We start from the raw sequence: 14,674 nt of genomic DNA, 5'->3' as shown, positions 1-14,674 counted from the left end.
CAAGAATATGTGTGAGCAGCCAAATGCGGCAGTGTCCAGAAAATATTGTGGAATGTCGGGCGGGGATAGTTCGAACTTGCAAGGCGATGGATATTCGGCGGAGATCAAGAAGATCGAGGGCATGCTACTGTGGCAAAATATATATCTACGTCTCTCCCTAGTAACATAGAGTGGTGAATATAGAGAAGGCGAAAGTATGAGCGTGATACTATTGTGGTTTGCTCATGACACTGCGTTTGCGCTGGGAACCGTCAAGCAGGTGACAAAGGGTTGGGAGGAATGACACTCAGAGCGTCCGCGGTAAAGACTCTGAGTGAAACACTCAAACAGGGCTGCCATTGTCGTCCTGGCTCCATTCCACACAATCACGAGCGCTCAGTCCCAGTGAAGAATACCTGTCGTCGGGAAGGGACCTAGATAGTTTCTTTCCTGTGAGTATATCAGCGCGATTTAGTCCAATCGCCGTCAGTCGCAGGTAAGAATCAGCTGATTACCGTATTCCCGGGAAGGCAAGTAGAGCTCAGATCCAGTTGTGAAGGTCGTGTTTGTCCATTTGTGAAAGTGTATCTTGGTCCCATTAATGCTCGACATTACCTGCTTTTCCGACCCAAAGCCCTTCTAACAAGGTCGCCGACGCTCTGTTTTACGACCAAATGCTCTCCTCCTTCCCTGCCTCCAGCTCTTGAAGTTGTTTTCTCAGCACATCTGCCCTGAACGACCGAAACGCCTTCTCGATTCTTTCCCGCCGATCCGGGTCTTGGGCAATGGTCCTCCTCGCTGACCATGTTCCAGTGAGCAAGCCGGTCTCACCACCCAAAAATAGGCCCGCAATACCAAAGAAGGTGTACGTCATGACGTCTCCTAACGGTGTGGGCTGGAGCAAAGGGGTGATGTCCGGGATTGCCTCCTCACGGCCGCTTGCGAATCGAACGTGTGTGGGCTTCTCGGCGGCACGGAAGGCTTGATACATAGCATTGCGGTTTGCTCGTAGTCGGAAGGCAAGGAAGCTCCCTAACGCAATACCCGCAAGGGAGCCGATGAAGGCGTGTGTGGAAGCTTTGGATGCGGCGGAACGCAGTAAGTCGCGGTCTTCTTCTCGTAGACTAGGTCGACGTCAGCCGGTCTGAGCCCAAGAAGATCGTCTGGGGGTTGTGTTCTTGCTCACTCATGTTTGAAATGCTCCTCTGCCAGCCTCCCAAGTTCCTCTCCTTGGGTTCTCCGGAGAGCTGCAAATGCATCGACAGACATTGTTCTTTGTCTTTACTGCTTTTATGGTAGAACTGTTTCCTCTCAATCCTGCCTTCGGAAATCCCGGACCACCACAACACGCTTTTAGAAAGAGGTTGGTTTTTCAAATGAATGGAAGTTCTTATAGCTGTCGACTGTGCCGGTCCGCAGCTCGAACCACTTTATTGGTGATCTACGTCATCGAGCGAAGCTCCTGAAGCTTCCACAGACCCGGAGGTGCTGTTCCGACGACAACTAAGGAGTAGTACTCCACCGTATAAACTAGTTCGGAGTAAACTACTGCCTGGCCGCAATTTCCCCTGACAGCACGAGATGGAAGTATTACGGCGACTCACTTCAATAGTTTCATCTATCTTCATATGCCATGGACTTGAGATGAGACACCTTTTGTTATGACAGTCAAACAGGAAAGTGCCCGAGGCCCCAATAAACATCGGCACTCCTAGGCTTGTCTACTTCAAGACCATAGCGTTGCCGTTGTGGCCGTTGATGCTCAGATGGCGTATTCCCTGGCTCGTCAATTCTTGGGCCTCTATTAGGCAGATAACTTGACGGCGTCGGGACATCCATCTTTGCCTGGCCAAGCCCACTTTCTTGCGCCTTGCCAAGTAGATGCCGGAGCGCCGCTACCACAGTTTTTGTTTCTTGCGAAGATTCTGAGTCGTTTGATTGCAGCCACACAATGTACGATGAGCTGAGTGCATGAAACACCGCTTCGCGCAAGTCTGCGTCGTTACTGCTATCCCCGCGAGCACTTGAGGTGTGTCCATCATTGGGAGAAGTGAGACCAGCCAGAGATATCTCTTCCCCGAGCTCGGCACAGAGAATGGCTGTCGCGAAAAGGAAATCCTGGACGAGTAACGACAGGAACTTCCAGCCGTGACGACACAGGTGGCCGCCGACTCGAGTCTCAAGGTATAGAGCCCATTGATGTCGAAGGATTGCGAGGGCTGCCTCGATACAGACCCTGCGTGAGTATGCATATCGTCCATGGGTTCTGCCAATGGACATGTATTTGCGATGTAAAACAATCTGTGCTCTGTGGTAGATAAAGGAAAGAAAGGTGCAACGTACACTGATGGTAGCAGGGGGTTGCAATAGGAATGAGCTGTCCTGCGGGCGTGGTATAGGTTTCCATACGGGAATGATCGAGCCGTAAGTGCTTGTGAGTGCTTTGTCCAGTCTGATGACTTCGGAGTACGGAGAGGGGTTGACCGACATTGTAAGATCATTGATCGTTCCGAAAATAGACAGAAGCTGATTTTTGGCAACGTGAAATTGAGGCACAGTTCGGGAAGATTCTGGCCTGGGAGGAGGCAACTCGAGCATGTCCTCGTGGAGGTCTTCATCAAACAGATTCCTGGGATCGGCGGTGTCGCAGAGCGAAAGACTGATTATGCGCGGCAGTCCGAACTGGATAGAAAGATACATGTCCCACTCGACAAGCATGGTCCAGACTCTGCGGCGCCTCTCAGCTTCGAAACACGACATCGTTGGGAAATGGGAGCCGTCGCGATGATAGCCGGCCCGGAAGGCAATTCGGACAAGACTTCCCCACACCACCCAGGGGCCATGCAGACTCTTGGTCTGTTCTTCCCTCAAGGACTCAATGAACAAATAGAGCAAGATGGTTTCCACTGCGTATCGTGGACCGTGGAAGTATTTCCCCAGGACTAGGCACTGGATAGTCTTCTGACGATAAAGTCGGACGAGAGTTTCCGGCTGGAATTCCGCTACTTGCAGTCGACGTTTCTCATCTGGTGAGAATTGTTGATATTGCACCGCTAGGCACATCAAGGCAAACAATAACCCAATCCACACCGTTGAGGCTGATGTCGGGTCCTCCCAAAATCTGTCATACTGCATCCGCTATCAGCAGCGAAGGGCTGAGAGATGTATGTTGGGCTTCTCACCTCATTTCGAAATGTTGGGGGATGAACAATCACTGTCGGAGTAAGCACAAAGTCTAGGAGAGTCGTGTATCCATTGACTGACTCGCTTCATTGTCGGTGTTGATAAAACACACCGCCATCAAAGTATCGACAAAACCCTTGGAAGGGATGGCACCGAGGATATCTTCCCTACTGGCTTTCTCGGAGTATCCAAGCAGGAGATCAGGCTCTTCCTCTGCTGTTCCATTGCTTGGGTGGTCTTCTTCGCCAACAGAGGAAGTAGTAGTCTGATCTCTCAATGCAGGAATCTGGATGCGAGTTGGTTAGCTCTCGGCGGTCGTAGTTCCGAAAGACAAACCTACGTTTCGCAGGATCGCCAGCCAATGTGCACTCCCAACATAACTATCTCTGCCTTGAGAGTGTTGAAAGTACTCAGACGCATCGGGAAAGAGCCGTGGATCCTGGTGATAGTCGTCATTCTGGTCGTCGTGGACTTGGACAGGGGGCCCGCTGTTCTGCAAGATCGGGGGAACAGGGGTTGCCTGCTTCAAGGCACTGATCAGGCATTCAACCTGAGTCTCAAGTTGGTTGACTCGGTCCCTGACATTGGAGGCGGGCAACTGATCCGGACTCCTTCTATTTGTTGGCCCTGGTAGGCCAGAGTCAGGGAAATTGCAGGAACCAGCGAGCCCCCGACGCGAGCAGTTGTGGCAGGGGTGGCAGCGATCACACTTCAATCTATACAGCCACATGTGAGCCCTTTCAGCATCTTGAGGGGTTAGGGCAGCATTCACTTTCTTTTCCTGCACAAATTGCATGACAACTGAGGCTTCTCTCGACGTCGACGAGCAGCCTTCGCCTGTTGCTCTTCCAGGGACAGGGTCATGTTGCGGATGCCAGAGCTTCAACATGTAAGACATACCTGGTGCTCTGGTAACTTCGAGTACTATATTTATGCGCAATCCTCAAGCTGAGCCGTCCGGAAGAGTGACTATGAGCAGGACCAAGGGGTGACGCTCAATACAAGTAAATCATGATCAAGGCTAAAGTTGCTCCGAGCCCGATCGTCCGACCCTCCGACGGCTGAAAATGGAAAAGCGCGAAATATGACAGCCTCGTCACATCAGCCTTGTTTGGTACTCCTCCTGCGGCAATTATTATCTCCGCCTCGCAGCCTTCCATGTGTAGCTTCCAGTGACTTCATGCAGTCGCTATTCCGACATCAGAATCGTGTGCCGCTCTCTCAATAGAGAACCTCCACAGCTAAAGGTAGGCATCATGGCAGACGGTCTCTACGGCATCAAACAGGCCTCCAAGACCAAAGCCAAGGAAATTTCATCTTCCACTGCTCTCGCTTTCTCTACCAACTTGGCATCACTGATCTCCAGCTCGTCCTCCGCCAAAACCAAGCATACCTCCGGCCGTTCACGTCCTTCTAAAGACAAATCAGATATCTTTACTACGCACAACAAGAATGTCAAGAAGCGATCCGCAGCTGACCTTGAGGATGGCCAGCAACGCCACAAGACCCGGGATGATATCGGCTCGGTCGATGATGCAGAGTTGCATCGGTCCAAGAGAAAGATGCAGGACAAAGTCCGTCTATACAATGCCATGAAGCGTGGCGAATACATCGGCAAAGAGGATTACGATAACCGTGGCCTGGTCGATTTCGACCGCAAGTGGGCAGAAGATCAAGCAAAAGGTGAAAGAGGGGACTCTGACAGCTCCGAGTCAGATGGCGACAGTGCAGATGAAGAGGAACTTGTGGAATACTGGGATGAGTTCGGTCGACTCCGGAAAGGCACAAAAGCGGAGGCTGCGCGCGAAGAAAGAAGGAAACGTATGCAGGCAAACGCTGCCGAAGAGGAGGAACGACTTTCTGCAAGACCATCCATGCCGAGTAACGTTCTCTACGGAGACACTATTCAGCACCAGGCTTTCAACCCTGACCAAGTCATTGCTGATCGCATGGCCGAGATCGCGAAGAAGAGAGACAAATCTGCCACTCCTCCTCCGGATACACACTATGACGCAAGTGCTGAAATCAGGACGAAAGGAACTGGCTTCTACACTTTCAGTAAAGATGCAGAAGAGAGGAAGCGAGAAATGGACGCTCTGGAGAAGGAGAGGCTTGAGACGGAGAGGGTACGCAAAGAACGAGACGAAAAGAAAGAGCAGAGGAAGAAAGAAATTGAGGAGCGACGCAAGTTGATTGCTGCGCAAAGGGCGAAAGCGCAAGCCGACAAATTCCTGAACGAGCTTGATATTGAAGGGATATAAAACGGTGAAGGACAACTCTGCACTTGCGGGAGGATGACCTACTCTCCTTTCAACGTGACAACCCGGCTAGTCATGGCTTTCGCAAGCATCACTCCCGCGGCGAGGATACCCTCGAGACCCGGCGGTATAAATTTACTCTTTGCGTCATCTCTGGCACTTGTCCATATCTCGATACACCATGGCAGAGATCGAAAGTGGAAGGACTGTGTCTAACGGCCGTCAGGATTTCGCAGCTGCCATGCTCAACTCGATGGATCCGATCCTCACCATCCCCATCTATCTGATGACAATCTTCGCTCCCCACTATCGACATGCACTGTCCGGTCGTCCTTGGGCCAAGAGGCTCCTGTCCGCCTTGCTTGGCGGAGGATTTGGTGCTCTGCTCCTCACCAAATCAGTCGGTCGACTCTGGGGCCAATTCTTGTGGAATGGAATCCTCTATTTTACAACCACGGCGGTCCGTGTAGATGTTTCTGACGATCTATATATGGCGTTGTGGTGGCTCTACAGCAAGAAGAGGCTACTCGTGGGGACCAACGAACACCATTTTACTTCTGTCACAAGCTTGATAAATACGTCGCCTGCGGATCACCTCCATATGGATTTGGCCAGTCGTGGCAGAAATGGCAGTCTCGTAATCCTACCGAAACCGGCAAATCAGGTATTCCACTACAAAGGACGGAGCTTCCTCCTCGGCACCGCTTCGCAGGAGAAGGCATGCACGATTCGCTGTCTAGGTTGGTCACCCAAACCTATTGAGGATCTCCTTGACGACGCATACGAGGGGTACCGAGCCGAGCTCGGTAGGTACTCGATTGCACTCTATATCCCCAGTAAAGATACAGGGCAGTGGGATACCTCGATATCGGTCTCTGCCCGGAGTCTTGAATCAGTCGAGACAGGGACTTTGGTGAAGACAGCTCTCCTTGTCGACATTGACAGATACCTGGCGGGCAAAGACTGGTACAGAAGACGGTGCATACCGTGGCGAAGAGGCTACCTATTCCACGGGCCGCCTGGCACGGGCAAGACCTCGTTGGTAACTGCACTTGCAGCGCATTTCCAACTGCCAGTGTATGCAATTACTTTCTCGGAATGGCTCACCGACGGTGTGCTTCAGCAGCTTCTGCATAGGCTCGATGACACTAAATGTATTGTGCTCCTCGAGGATATCGACAGTGCTGGATTGACGCGGGAAGGTCAAGATCTTGATAAAACAGGGCCAACCGAAAAGACGGGCGTGCTTTCCCGTCCTCTGACAAGCCCCAAGCGTCGCAGGAGGAGCGGTGTTACTCTTTCCGGTCTCTTGAATGCGATTGACGGCATCGGTGCTCCAGAAGGCCACATTCTTGTACGTCAGCCTTTTCCCAGCAGAATCTTGCGTGTCGAGAGGAGCTCAACGGCGTGTATTTGTTGATATTGAAAAGGCTAACAAATGCAACAGATATTGACAAGCAACTACGCTGACCGACTTGACCCTGCGCTGACCCGCCCTGGCCGCGTCGACTACCGCTTAAGGTTCGATCTGGCTACAAGGGAGCAGGCTCACAACATTTTTCTCCGGCTCCAGGCGAGTGACAACCCCCATGAAGCACGGGTTGATATGGAAAAGGTGGCTCGGGCCTTTGCCGACAAGATCCCCGAAGCAGTTCTGTCGCCTGCAGAGATACAAGACTTTCTCCTGCACCACCGTGACGACCCTGGAAAGGCAGTCGATGAAGTCGATGATTGGGTTCAGGGCATGCTCGCAACCAAAGCAAAGAGGCAGGAGGAAGTTGTTGACGCCGATGGGGACAACAATGGGAGTAGTGATGAACCTGAATCAACTGAAGGATCCTAGTCAACGTGCATCCATGGACATTCAGGATGGTACTTGAGTTGGGTTGGAATCTTGTCGGATTTCTTCACCCCTGGTGGCCCTTTACTTGGGATTGAAGGCGCATGGAGGCTGCCTGTGGCTTGACAAGGCGGTGTCCTGCACCACCAGGACCTTGGGTTAAGATTGTGGCTCCCACGTCCACAGGGTCTGGGCTGACATGCGTTCGACAGAGCCTTGCGGATGTACCGAGATCAATATTTGGATGCCTTGCGAGACAGTTTTTCAACCACCGTAGGGCCACAATCAAGGAAGCAAACTAGAGACAACCCAGATGAAGATACACGTGTGAATTACAGAACATGACATCTGCATGAATCGACAAGACGCGCTGATCTGCCCTTGCTGGACCATGTGTGCCTTTCTCCGTGACACTGAGCTCGGCTTGACCATGCCGAGTATTAAGTGATGGCCACTTGCTCCCCCGGATGAAGTATTACTACAAGATACTGTGAGCGAAGCATTTCTTCCCGTGTGACTATGACCAGGTAGCCTTGAGCAAAAACGCCTCGCACCTCTCACGGCGGTCAAAAAGACGAATCGAACATCGCCGAGTCGTCCAGTGCCCATCCCGAGTCGTACACGGCGGTACCATTATCCTGCCACGTCGTCCATTCCGTGACCTGCACGCCGCCGCCGCCGCCGGCGTCCTGGGTTGTGTCCATGCCACCCGTGTCCGCGGCCGTGGTGCCGGTGCTGGTGTCGAAGGTCCCGGGATCTGCGGCGCCCGATCCATTGGTCCCGCCGTAGATCGCGTTCGACTCCGCGGCCACGACTGCGTTCGTGATCGACGCCACGGCGATGCTGGTGGCTAGCTCGTTGAGGAAGTTCTGTTGATGGCTGTGCTGGCCGTGCTGGTACTGGTGCTGTGCCACGCCATAAGGCCTCGTCGGCCCCGGCACGTAGCTTTGAGGTCTTGACCAGAGCCCTTGCGGCGGCGCGCTGCTGATCCGCTGTCTCGGCGGGGGTATGCCATGACCTGCAACTGGACGCGCCGGTGCGGCGTAGCTCTGCGACGCGGGCCGAGGCAGCTGAGGCCCGGCACCGGTGAACGGGCTCTGACCCGGTCGTGGGGACGTCGGCGATGGCTGCGCGACGGAGGGTGAGTATGGAGGTCCCGTCAACGGGGATGCCGATCCCAGGCGCCGTATCTGGCCGTGCTCTGATCGGTTGGAGTCGTCGTTGAACCGCGGGATGGGGTGCACGTGCAGTTTGCTGCCGTACTGCACGCAGTGGGTGCACAGCTTGAGGACCTGGTCACACTGCTGACAGTGCAAGGACGAGATCGGGGTCGTCTCTGCAGACAAAATGTCAACGTGTCAACGAAGAGTCTCCTTCCAGCAGAAACGAACAGGGGGGAGGGGGGAGAGGGGGAAGGGAACGTACTATGTAAGCAGAGGCTGCACTGTTCGCCGCCGTGGGCTACCAGCCCGTCAACGCGCATGACTTTCCTCTGGCACTCGCGGTAAGACCTCGCAGTCACGCGGTTCAGGTTCTCTTCGGTGTAGACGTCGATGTACTCCGTGTGGGCGTGTCCCTTGAGCGCCTCGACGGTGCGCATCGCTGAGCCCAGCACCCCCGTCAGCAACGCTACATCTGTTGGCATCCGTTGGACTTACGCTGGGCACACTTCTGGCAGTAGATCCCGCTGGCCAGCCACCCGGGCTTCGCGACCTGGAAGGTCCACTGCCACGGCTCGTGGTGCCCCGGGTGGTGGTGGTGGTCGCCGCCGCCGAGCGAGTAGCAGGCCAGGCAGCGGTACACGGGCTCGTCCATCTCGACGAAGCAGGTCTTGCAGAAGATGACGGGCTGGCCGAGCGCGAGCGCCGCCGAGCACGACGCGCAGTGGTTGACCGCCGCGGCGTCGCAGCATGAACTGGCGGCCGGCGTGGTGCTCCTGACGCTGCATCGCGGCTCGACCACCTTGAACGACCGGTGCGGGTGCGTGTTGACGCCGCGCGAGAACCAGCACCCCCGGCACAGCGTGTACGGACACTCGAGACACGCGTAGCGACTGGGCGCCCGCTTTCGACAGGCCGAGCACGGCGGCGGCGGGGCCGTTGCATTTCTGTCCTGGGAGTCGTGGATGTCGGCGTGCACCATCGACACCGAGGCCAGGGCGTGGCTCGGCTGGTGTTGCAGCCAGCAGTGCTTGCAGAACGGCAGCCTGCAATAGGTGCAGTCGGCGAAGGTGACGTCCCAGGGGATACCTATATAACCCCTCAGCAGAAGTCCCCCGAGATCGATTTTCCTCGAGGCCTTTTGTTACCGGCTTTACAGAGAGCACATGTTCGTCCTGGGACGTTGGTGTCGGCAGCAGCTTGACCAGTCATTGTGGAAACCCAAGCGCCGTCGTTGGGACAGGCTATGCACGGTTTTCTCGCCCTTCACACAGGAGATGCTGTAGCTATCAAGTCGATCCTTGTGGTCCACCGTTGGTCTGCCTGGACGCCTATACAGGTGTTTCGATGGAGAGCAGGCAGTCGGGAGATTTGCAGGTTACAGGAGAGAGGGGTATAGGAGGGCCATCTGGAGACTTCCAGCCTTCAAGGGCTTGTTACCTGTTGTCTGCCACACTGTCTTCCCTGCATCGTGACCCATGTCACTCGGCGTGGGCTGAGGCAAGCAATCAGGCTGTGGCTGCGGTGCTACACGCACGAGGACTCGTCGCTCGCCTGGCGTCCAGACTTGGGACTCTTAGCCTTCCCAGGTCGGGTTCTGGGACTGTCTATTGATTGGGCTTCCATGGGACCCCTGCAAAGCATCCCAATCTGGGCCAAGGCAGCCCTGGTCGATGAAACCGTTTCTACCCGTACGCTTCCTCGAAATAGGGGAGCCTGTGATGAGGCTGAAATGCCACTGCCAAACCCTATCATTCCCAAGGCATTTGGCCCCCGAGGACCTTTTATTTCCAGGTGCAAAGACACGAGCATCAGACTTTGCAGATAAACTCAACTCCCAATAAATTCATCCCGGGCTTCCTTAATTCCTCAAAAGAGGTAAGAAACAAAAGACCGGGCAAGGAGCAGAGCAAACAGAATCAGGCTGAGTGGCAAAGTGCAGGCTGCCTCTCCCCCCCAGCTGGCCCCCTGGACTTCGTGTCTCAAAGACATTATGCAGCCTGTCATGCAACCGTCCAACCAATGAGACCAGGCCCGGCTCGACATTTCCGTGGCTTGGGCCTAGGTCGAGGTCCTGGAACCTATGAGATTGCGCCTGCCGCCTGGCGCACCACCTTTGCGTTCGTATTGGCGCGCGAGAAAGGTGACGAGGGAAGTTATTCTCGTGCCCACTCCGATCGATAGTACGAGATATTCCAGCCATGGGGAGAAAAGGGGGGCCGAGTCTAATCAATTAATTACGAGCAGTTTGGGTCTGACGAGGACGAGTAGTCGAGGCTCTGTGGACGAGGTGGGAATGCAAGGACCGGGCCCCTTTTCAGCCTTACAATCATATGTTACCGGGACGAGGTCTGGCTCTCTCCCTCCATTACAGCCAAGGGGGCTTGATGTGGTTATATGGTAACTGTGAGTATGGATATCTATGTTTGTATGCATGTTTGTATGCATGTATGTATGTATGCAACCGCCAATGCTAACCCTTGACACTCCACAGTCGAACGACACATAGTTGGCCCCCTAGGGCAAATAGTCTCCTCGTATACGATCCACCCGACTCACTCACTCACTCTGGGGGAAACTCGCGACTCGCATGGGGCTGTGGACCGTCACACCTCGTGTTCTACCCGTACCCGTACTGGTGGCTCACGGCGAGAAGGCGTGGTTCCAGCCGTTTTCGCATGGGATGCGTACGAGTAAACTTTGCAGCCCCCCTTCTGCTTCTTCCCCTGGAACGAAAAGTCCCCAGGTCTTGTTCTCGCCAGCCTGCCGTCCTCAATTGTCTCTCTTCAGCACTGCGGCGGGAAGTTGATGGTCGGAATCTGGACCCTGAGCCCGTGCGGACGTTCTCGACAGGCACCTGGTCTCTGTCCAGGAGGTTGTTTCCTGGGAACCTGGGAAGTGTCGAGCGTCGTGTCGCGGGGGAAGAAGCAATATGGAGGCGTCCTCTAGAACCTAGAGTCCAGACGCCATACAACATCATTGGCCGTAGGGGGTGAAGTCAAGGAGGGAAACAAAACCGTTCTAGAAGTTTAAACCACCTCCCCGTACCGCCGTGTGCTTCATGCTTCCTCGTCCCTAAGTATGCACTCGAGGTCGCTGGTAAGGCTGGATCCGAGCCGCGTCTGGACTGCGCCTTTGACAGCCCGCCACCACTATCACCCCGGACGTACGGATACAGAGGTCCTGTCCTGTACCTCGTGGGTGCGAAGGTTTCAGCCCCCTGCTGCAAAGGACCAGATCGCTCGCTGTTTCCGCCCATGCATGCGCGACGGAAACACCAGATGTGTGAGGCAATAGTCGTCGTGGGAGGGTCGTACAGAGATCTTGGCTTCTTGCTCTCACCACCACATGCACCACCCCTGCATCTCTGTCTGTCTCTGCCTCTGTCTCTGTTCGTGTCTGGCTCGCTTGCTTGCCCACTCGCCCAAACGCTCGCGGGGGAGCCCCTATTCGAGTCGGCTGGGTGAGGCTAAATATGGGTCTCGAATCTCGAACCCTTGACACTGGCCAGACTTACCTAGCCACCTACCCATACAGCAGCAAGCCAGCCACGAGTGGTTCCTCGTATATAACAGCGCAGCTCTTTCCCAGAGGAAACGTCGCCCCCTCCACTCCCTCCCACCAACACCCCGGCCTGTCAGCCTGATCGTCTGCATTGCGCTCGCTCGCCATTCAAAAACTGGTCTATACCCATCCTCCCACCGCCCCGTCCTCCTCGAAGAAGTTCCTCCGGCATTGATCATTCGTCATTCTTTCAATACTTCCTCCAACCAAGTATCAGCTCTTGCATTGTCCTGTACTGCTCCCTCGACTCAACCTACAACCATGAATCCCGGCTTTGAGAAACCCTCACATGGTGGTAAGTGCTCCGTGCGGTCCCTTCAAGTCCGACACGCAGGACATGGGTCTAACATGACTCGACTCAACAGTGGACACCCAGGCCACCGAAGTGTTGATGCCCGGGTAAGTACCAATCTCGCGTGCGTCCAGCGCTCGACATTCCCCTACTGATGTGGGTTCAGGGATCTTCGTTTCCAGCAGTCGCCAAATGCCATGGGCAATGCACACATTTCCCCGGCTCCCATGCAACAGCCGACCCACGAGTACCCCGAGAAGGCGTACGGCCAACCTCAGATGCCCCTTCCACAGCAGCGGTCCGTGTCCGGCCAGTTCCGCCAGGCCGTGGCCATCCCCAATCTCGGCATGTCAGCTGCGCCCGTGGATTGTCCGGCATGCGGCCAGCGCGCGATGACCAACGTCAGTTACCACACCGGGAACACCACGCAGTAAGTTCCATCTTCCCTTCACGGTGCATTAGCTTGCACGTGTATGGAGTGGCAAGCTCGAAGAAGCTGACCACCTTCTTCCCCCGCGCAGTGTCTGGGCCGGAGTCGCCTGCTGCCTGACCGGCCTCCTCTGCTTCGTCCCGTACCTCATGAACTCGTTGAAGGACGTGCAGCACCGCTGTGGCAACTGCGGCGTGTTGCTGGCGACCTGGCACAAGAGCGGCGTGGTCGAGGTCCACATGCACGGTTGAAAGTCATGTTCACCGACAGTTGGAGATTGAAAACATGCGATAACTCGTGGGGCGGGCTGGGAGTGAATTACTCACGGATGGACACACGGACTTTGTAACTAGTATATCTTCCTACCTGTTTTTGAGACTCGACGATCGACAAAAGAAATGGGCGTTAGGCCAGGCGAGGCCAGGCGATTGTCATATCCAGCCCGAACTTCCTGGACCATTTCCGAGCGCTGGATGGCCGGGGGCAGAGGGCCATGTCGATGATAATGATGGGGTTGTTTGGGAAATGGGCTGCAGCTTAGTGGCAGACAGACACACGGATCAAGATCCTCATGAGATCAATAAAGAGAGTGCAACATCTATTACTTTCCAGACGAGTAATTGTATCATGCATGGGATAGATAGTTCAATGTTAGGGCAGAAGCCGAGGAGGCCGTTTGTCTGTGGTTGAAGGGAAAGTCAGCCGATGCGCAAGGCTGTCATTGCTGGACGAGGCTGAGTGAGCATCACCAACTCCTTCAAAGGTTCGCCAGCTGGAGGAGTCGTATTTGCTGGCCAATGCAGTCCCACAAGTTCAAATACACAAATATCATTGAATCTGTCCTGGAATGTACACCTCCCATATTCCTCCTGCCAACACTCTACGGTCTACCAAATATACCTCGCCGTATTGATCCCTCTCCTGGCTCGGCCAACTGGCTCCATTCCATGCCGTCGCCTCATGATGACGATCCATAGTTCGTCGGAGCGATGCCGAAGCGATAATTGGCCAGATCAAATGCCACATACGCGTTCTGCAAGAACGTGTCCCCCAGAATGAGTGACCCCCCTTCGTCGGCGGCTTCCATGCCAAAGAAGCAGCTCGTCGAGTCATCCGTATCCGGCAGCACCAGCGCCGTGAAAGGAATCGAGATCTCGAGGTCGTCGCCGAAGTAGAAGTCGACCGACCCCGCAGGCACGCCATCGCAGTCGACATTGCCGTCGGCGACCGTGAAGGGCAGGTAGCCCACGATGCTGGCGTACATGTCCTTGGGGACGACGATGTTGGTGGTGCCCGAATCCAGCGTCATGACGAGATTCACGTCGACCGGGGTGAGTTGCTTGGGCGGCGACGCCGTGGTGCCCCATCCGGTCAGGGTGATGTCGTAGTCCTTGTACGCGCCGTCCGCGCCGGCAACCATGGGCCGCCACATGATGTCGCCCTTGTAGGCTGTTTCGTCGACGTCGCCGAAGAGGATGTACCCGCCACTATCAGGTCCAATCAGGGAGGACCAGAGGCTGAACAGGGGCTGGTCGATGGCACCCGATGTGACCAGCATGTCCAGCAGGTCTGGGTAACCGGGCTCGGCTTCGTTGGTGTCGAACCCCAGGCCCATCACGCCGTAAGTCAAGTTTCCGGTGATCGCGGTGGCCAGGCCCAATTGCACGTCGTCCACTTCCACACCGCCCTCGAAGGTCACGGTGTCGGTGAAAAAGTCCCCCGAAGGCACGGTACTTCCTTCTTCGTACTTGATGCTGAAGCTGTCCGTTGAAACCAGCTTGTAGGTGCTGGATTGATCCGAGTCAAAAGAATACACACAGCCCTCGGTGATGCTACACAGGTCCGGCGGGAACACCCATGTGTCCGAGCTGCCCGTGTCGACGATGAGCAAGATGTCTTGCAGAGGAGTGCCAATTCCCACGGAGATCTCGTACGAGACTTCTGCCGGGTCCCAGGCTATGGTGGCCA

At 55.1% G+C, this 14,674-nt stretch overlaps 6 protein-coding genes across 7 annotated transcripts; 3 read left to right on the top strand and 3 right to left on the bottom strand.

The window, feature by feature from the left end:
* Positions 1 to 43: 43 nt before the first annotated feature.
* PV07_11611 lies at positions 44 to 1,418 on the bottom strand. Of its 2 annotated transcripts, XM_016399066.1 has the most exons (3): positions 1,166 to 1,418; positions 495 to 1,103; positions 44 to 429 (listed from the first exon to the last, which is right to left on the bottom strand). In XM_016399066.1, the coding sequence occupies exons 1-2, from the start codon at positions 1,246 to 1,248 to the stop codon at positions 644 to 646; spliced, it is 543 nt and encodes a 180-aa protein (XP_016243628.1). In that variant the 5' UTR covers positions 1,249 to 1,418; the 3' UTR covers positions 44 to 429; positions 495 to 643. The 2 variants fall into 2 exon arrangements, with proteins under 2 accessions (XP_016243628.1, XP_016243627.1); XM_016399065.1 differs by having other exon boundaries at positions 44 to 1,103.
* Positions 1,419 to 1,646: 228 nt separating this feature from the next.
* Positions 1,647 to 4,115, bottom strand: PV07_11610 (uncharacterized protein). Its single transcript, XM_016399064.1, has 5 exons — positions 3,935 to 4,115; positions 3,503 to 3,878; positions 3,244 to 3,448; positions 3,162 to 3,193; positions 1,647 to 3,108 (listed from the first exon to the last, which is right to left on the bottom strand). Exons 1-5 carry the CDS (start codon positions 4,024 to 4,026, stop codon positions 1,648 to 1,650), a joined length of 2,166 nt encoding a protein of 721 aa, XP_016243626.1. The 5' UTR covers positions 4,027 to 4,115; the 3' UTR covers position 1,647.
* Positions 4,116 to 4,418: 303 nt separating this feature from the next.
* PV07_11609 (uncharacterized protein) lies at positions 4,419 to 5,423 on the top strand (the record flags this gene model as incomplete). Its single annotated transcript, XM_016399063.1, has 1 exon — positions 4,419 to 5,423. One exon carries the CDS (start codon positions 4,419 to 4,421, stop codon positions 5,421 to 5,423), a length of 1,005 nt encoding a protein of 334 aa, XP_016243625.1.
* Positions 5,424 to 5,601: 178 nt separating this feature from the next.
* PV07_11608 (uncharacterized protein) lies at positions 5,602 to 7,263 on the top strand (the record flags this gene model as incomplete). Its single annotated transcript, XM_016399062.1, has 2 exons — positions 5,602 to 6,774; positions 6,868 to 7,263. The coding sequence occupies 2 exons, from the start codon at positions 5,602 to 5,604 to the stop codon at positions 7,261 to 7,263; spliced, it is 1,569 nt and encodes a 522-aa protein (XP_016243624.1).
* A 563-nt stretch (positions 7,264 to 7,826) lies between these two features.
* Positions 7,827 to 9,632, bottom strand: PV07_11607 (uncharacterized protein; the record flags this gene model as incomplete). Its single annotated transcript, XM_016399061.1, has 4 exons — positions 7,827 to 8,596; positions 8,686 to 8,862; positions 8,919 to 9,509; positions 9,569 to 9,632. The coding sequence occupies 4 exons, from the start codon at positions 9,630 to 9,632 to the stop codon at positions 7,827 to 7,829; spliced, it is 1,602 nt and encodes a 533-aa protein (XP_016243623.1).
* Positions 9,633 to 12,245: 2,613 nt separating this feature from the next.
* PV07_11606 (uncharacterized protein) lies at positions 12,246 to 13,292 on the top strand (the record flags this gene model as incomplete). The annotated part of the gene is made up of 4 exons (XM_016399060.1): positions 12,246 to 12,279; positions 12,350 to 12,383; positions 12,443 to 12,706; positions 12,798 to 13,292. 4 exons carry the CDS (start codon positions 12,246 to 12,248, stop codon positions 12,955 to 12,957), a joined length of 492 nt encoding a protein of 163 aa, XP_016243622.1. The 3' UTR covers positions 12,958 to 13,292.
* Between the last annotated feature and the right edge of the window lie 1,382 nt (positions 13,293 to 14,674).

The sequence above is a fragment of the Cladophialophora immunda genome, assembly GCF_000835495.1.
Source record: "Cladophialophora immunda strain CBS 83496 unplaced genomic scaffold supercont1.7, whole genome shotgun sequence".
NCBI lineage: Eukaryota > Fungi > Ascomycota > Eurotiomycetes > Chaetothyriales > Herpotrichiellaceae > Cladophialophora > Cladophialophora immunda.
The sequence above is the reverse complement of the archived record's forward strand: the minus strand, read 5'-3'. Positions and strand labels throughout refer to the sequence as shown.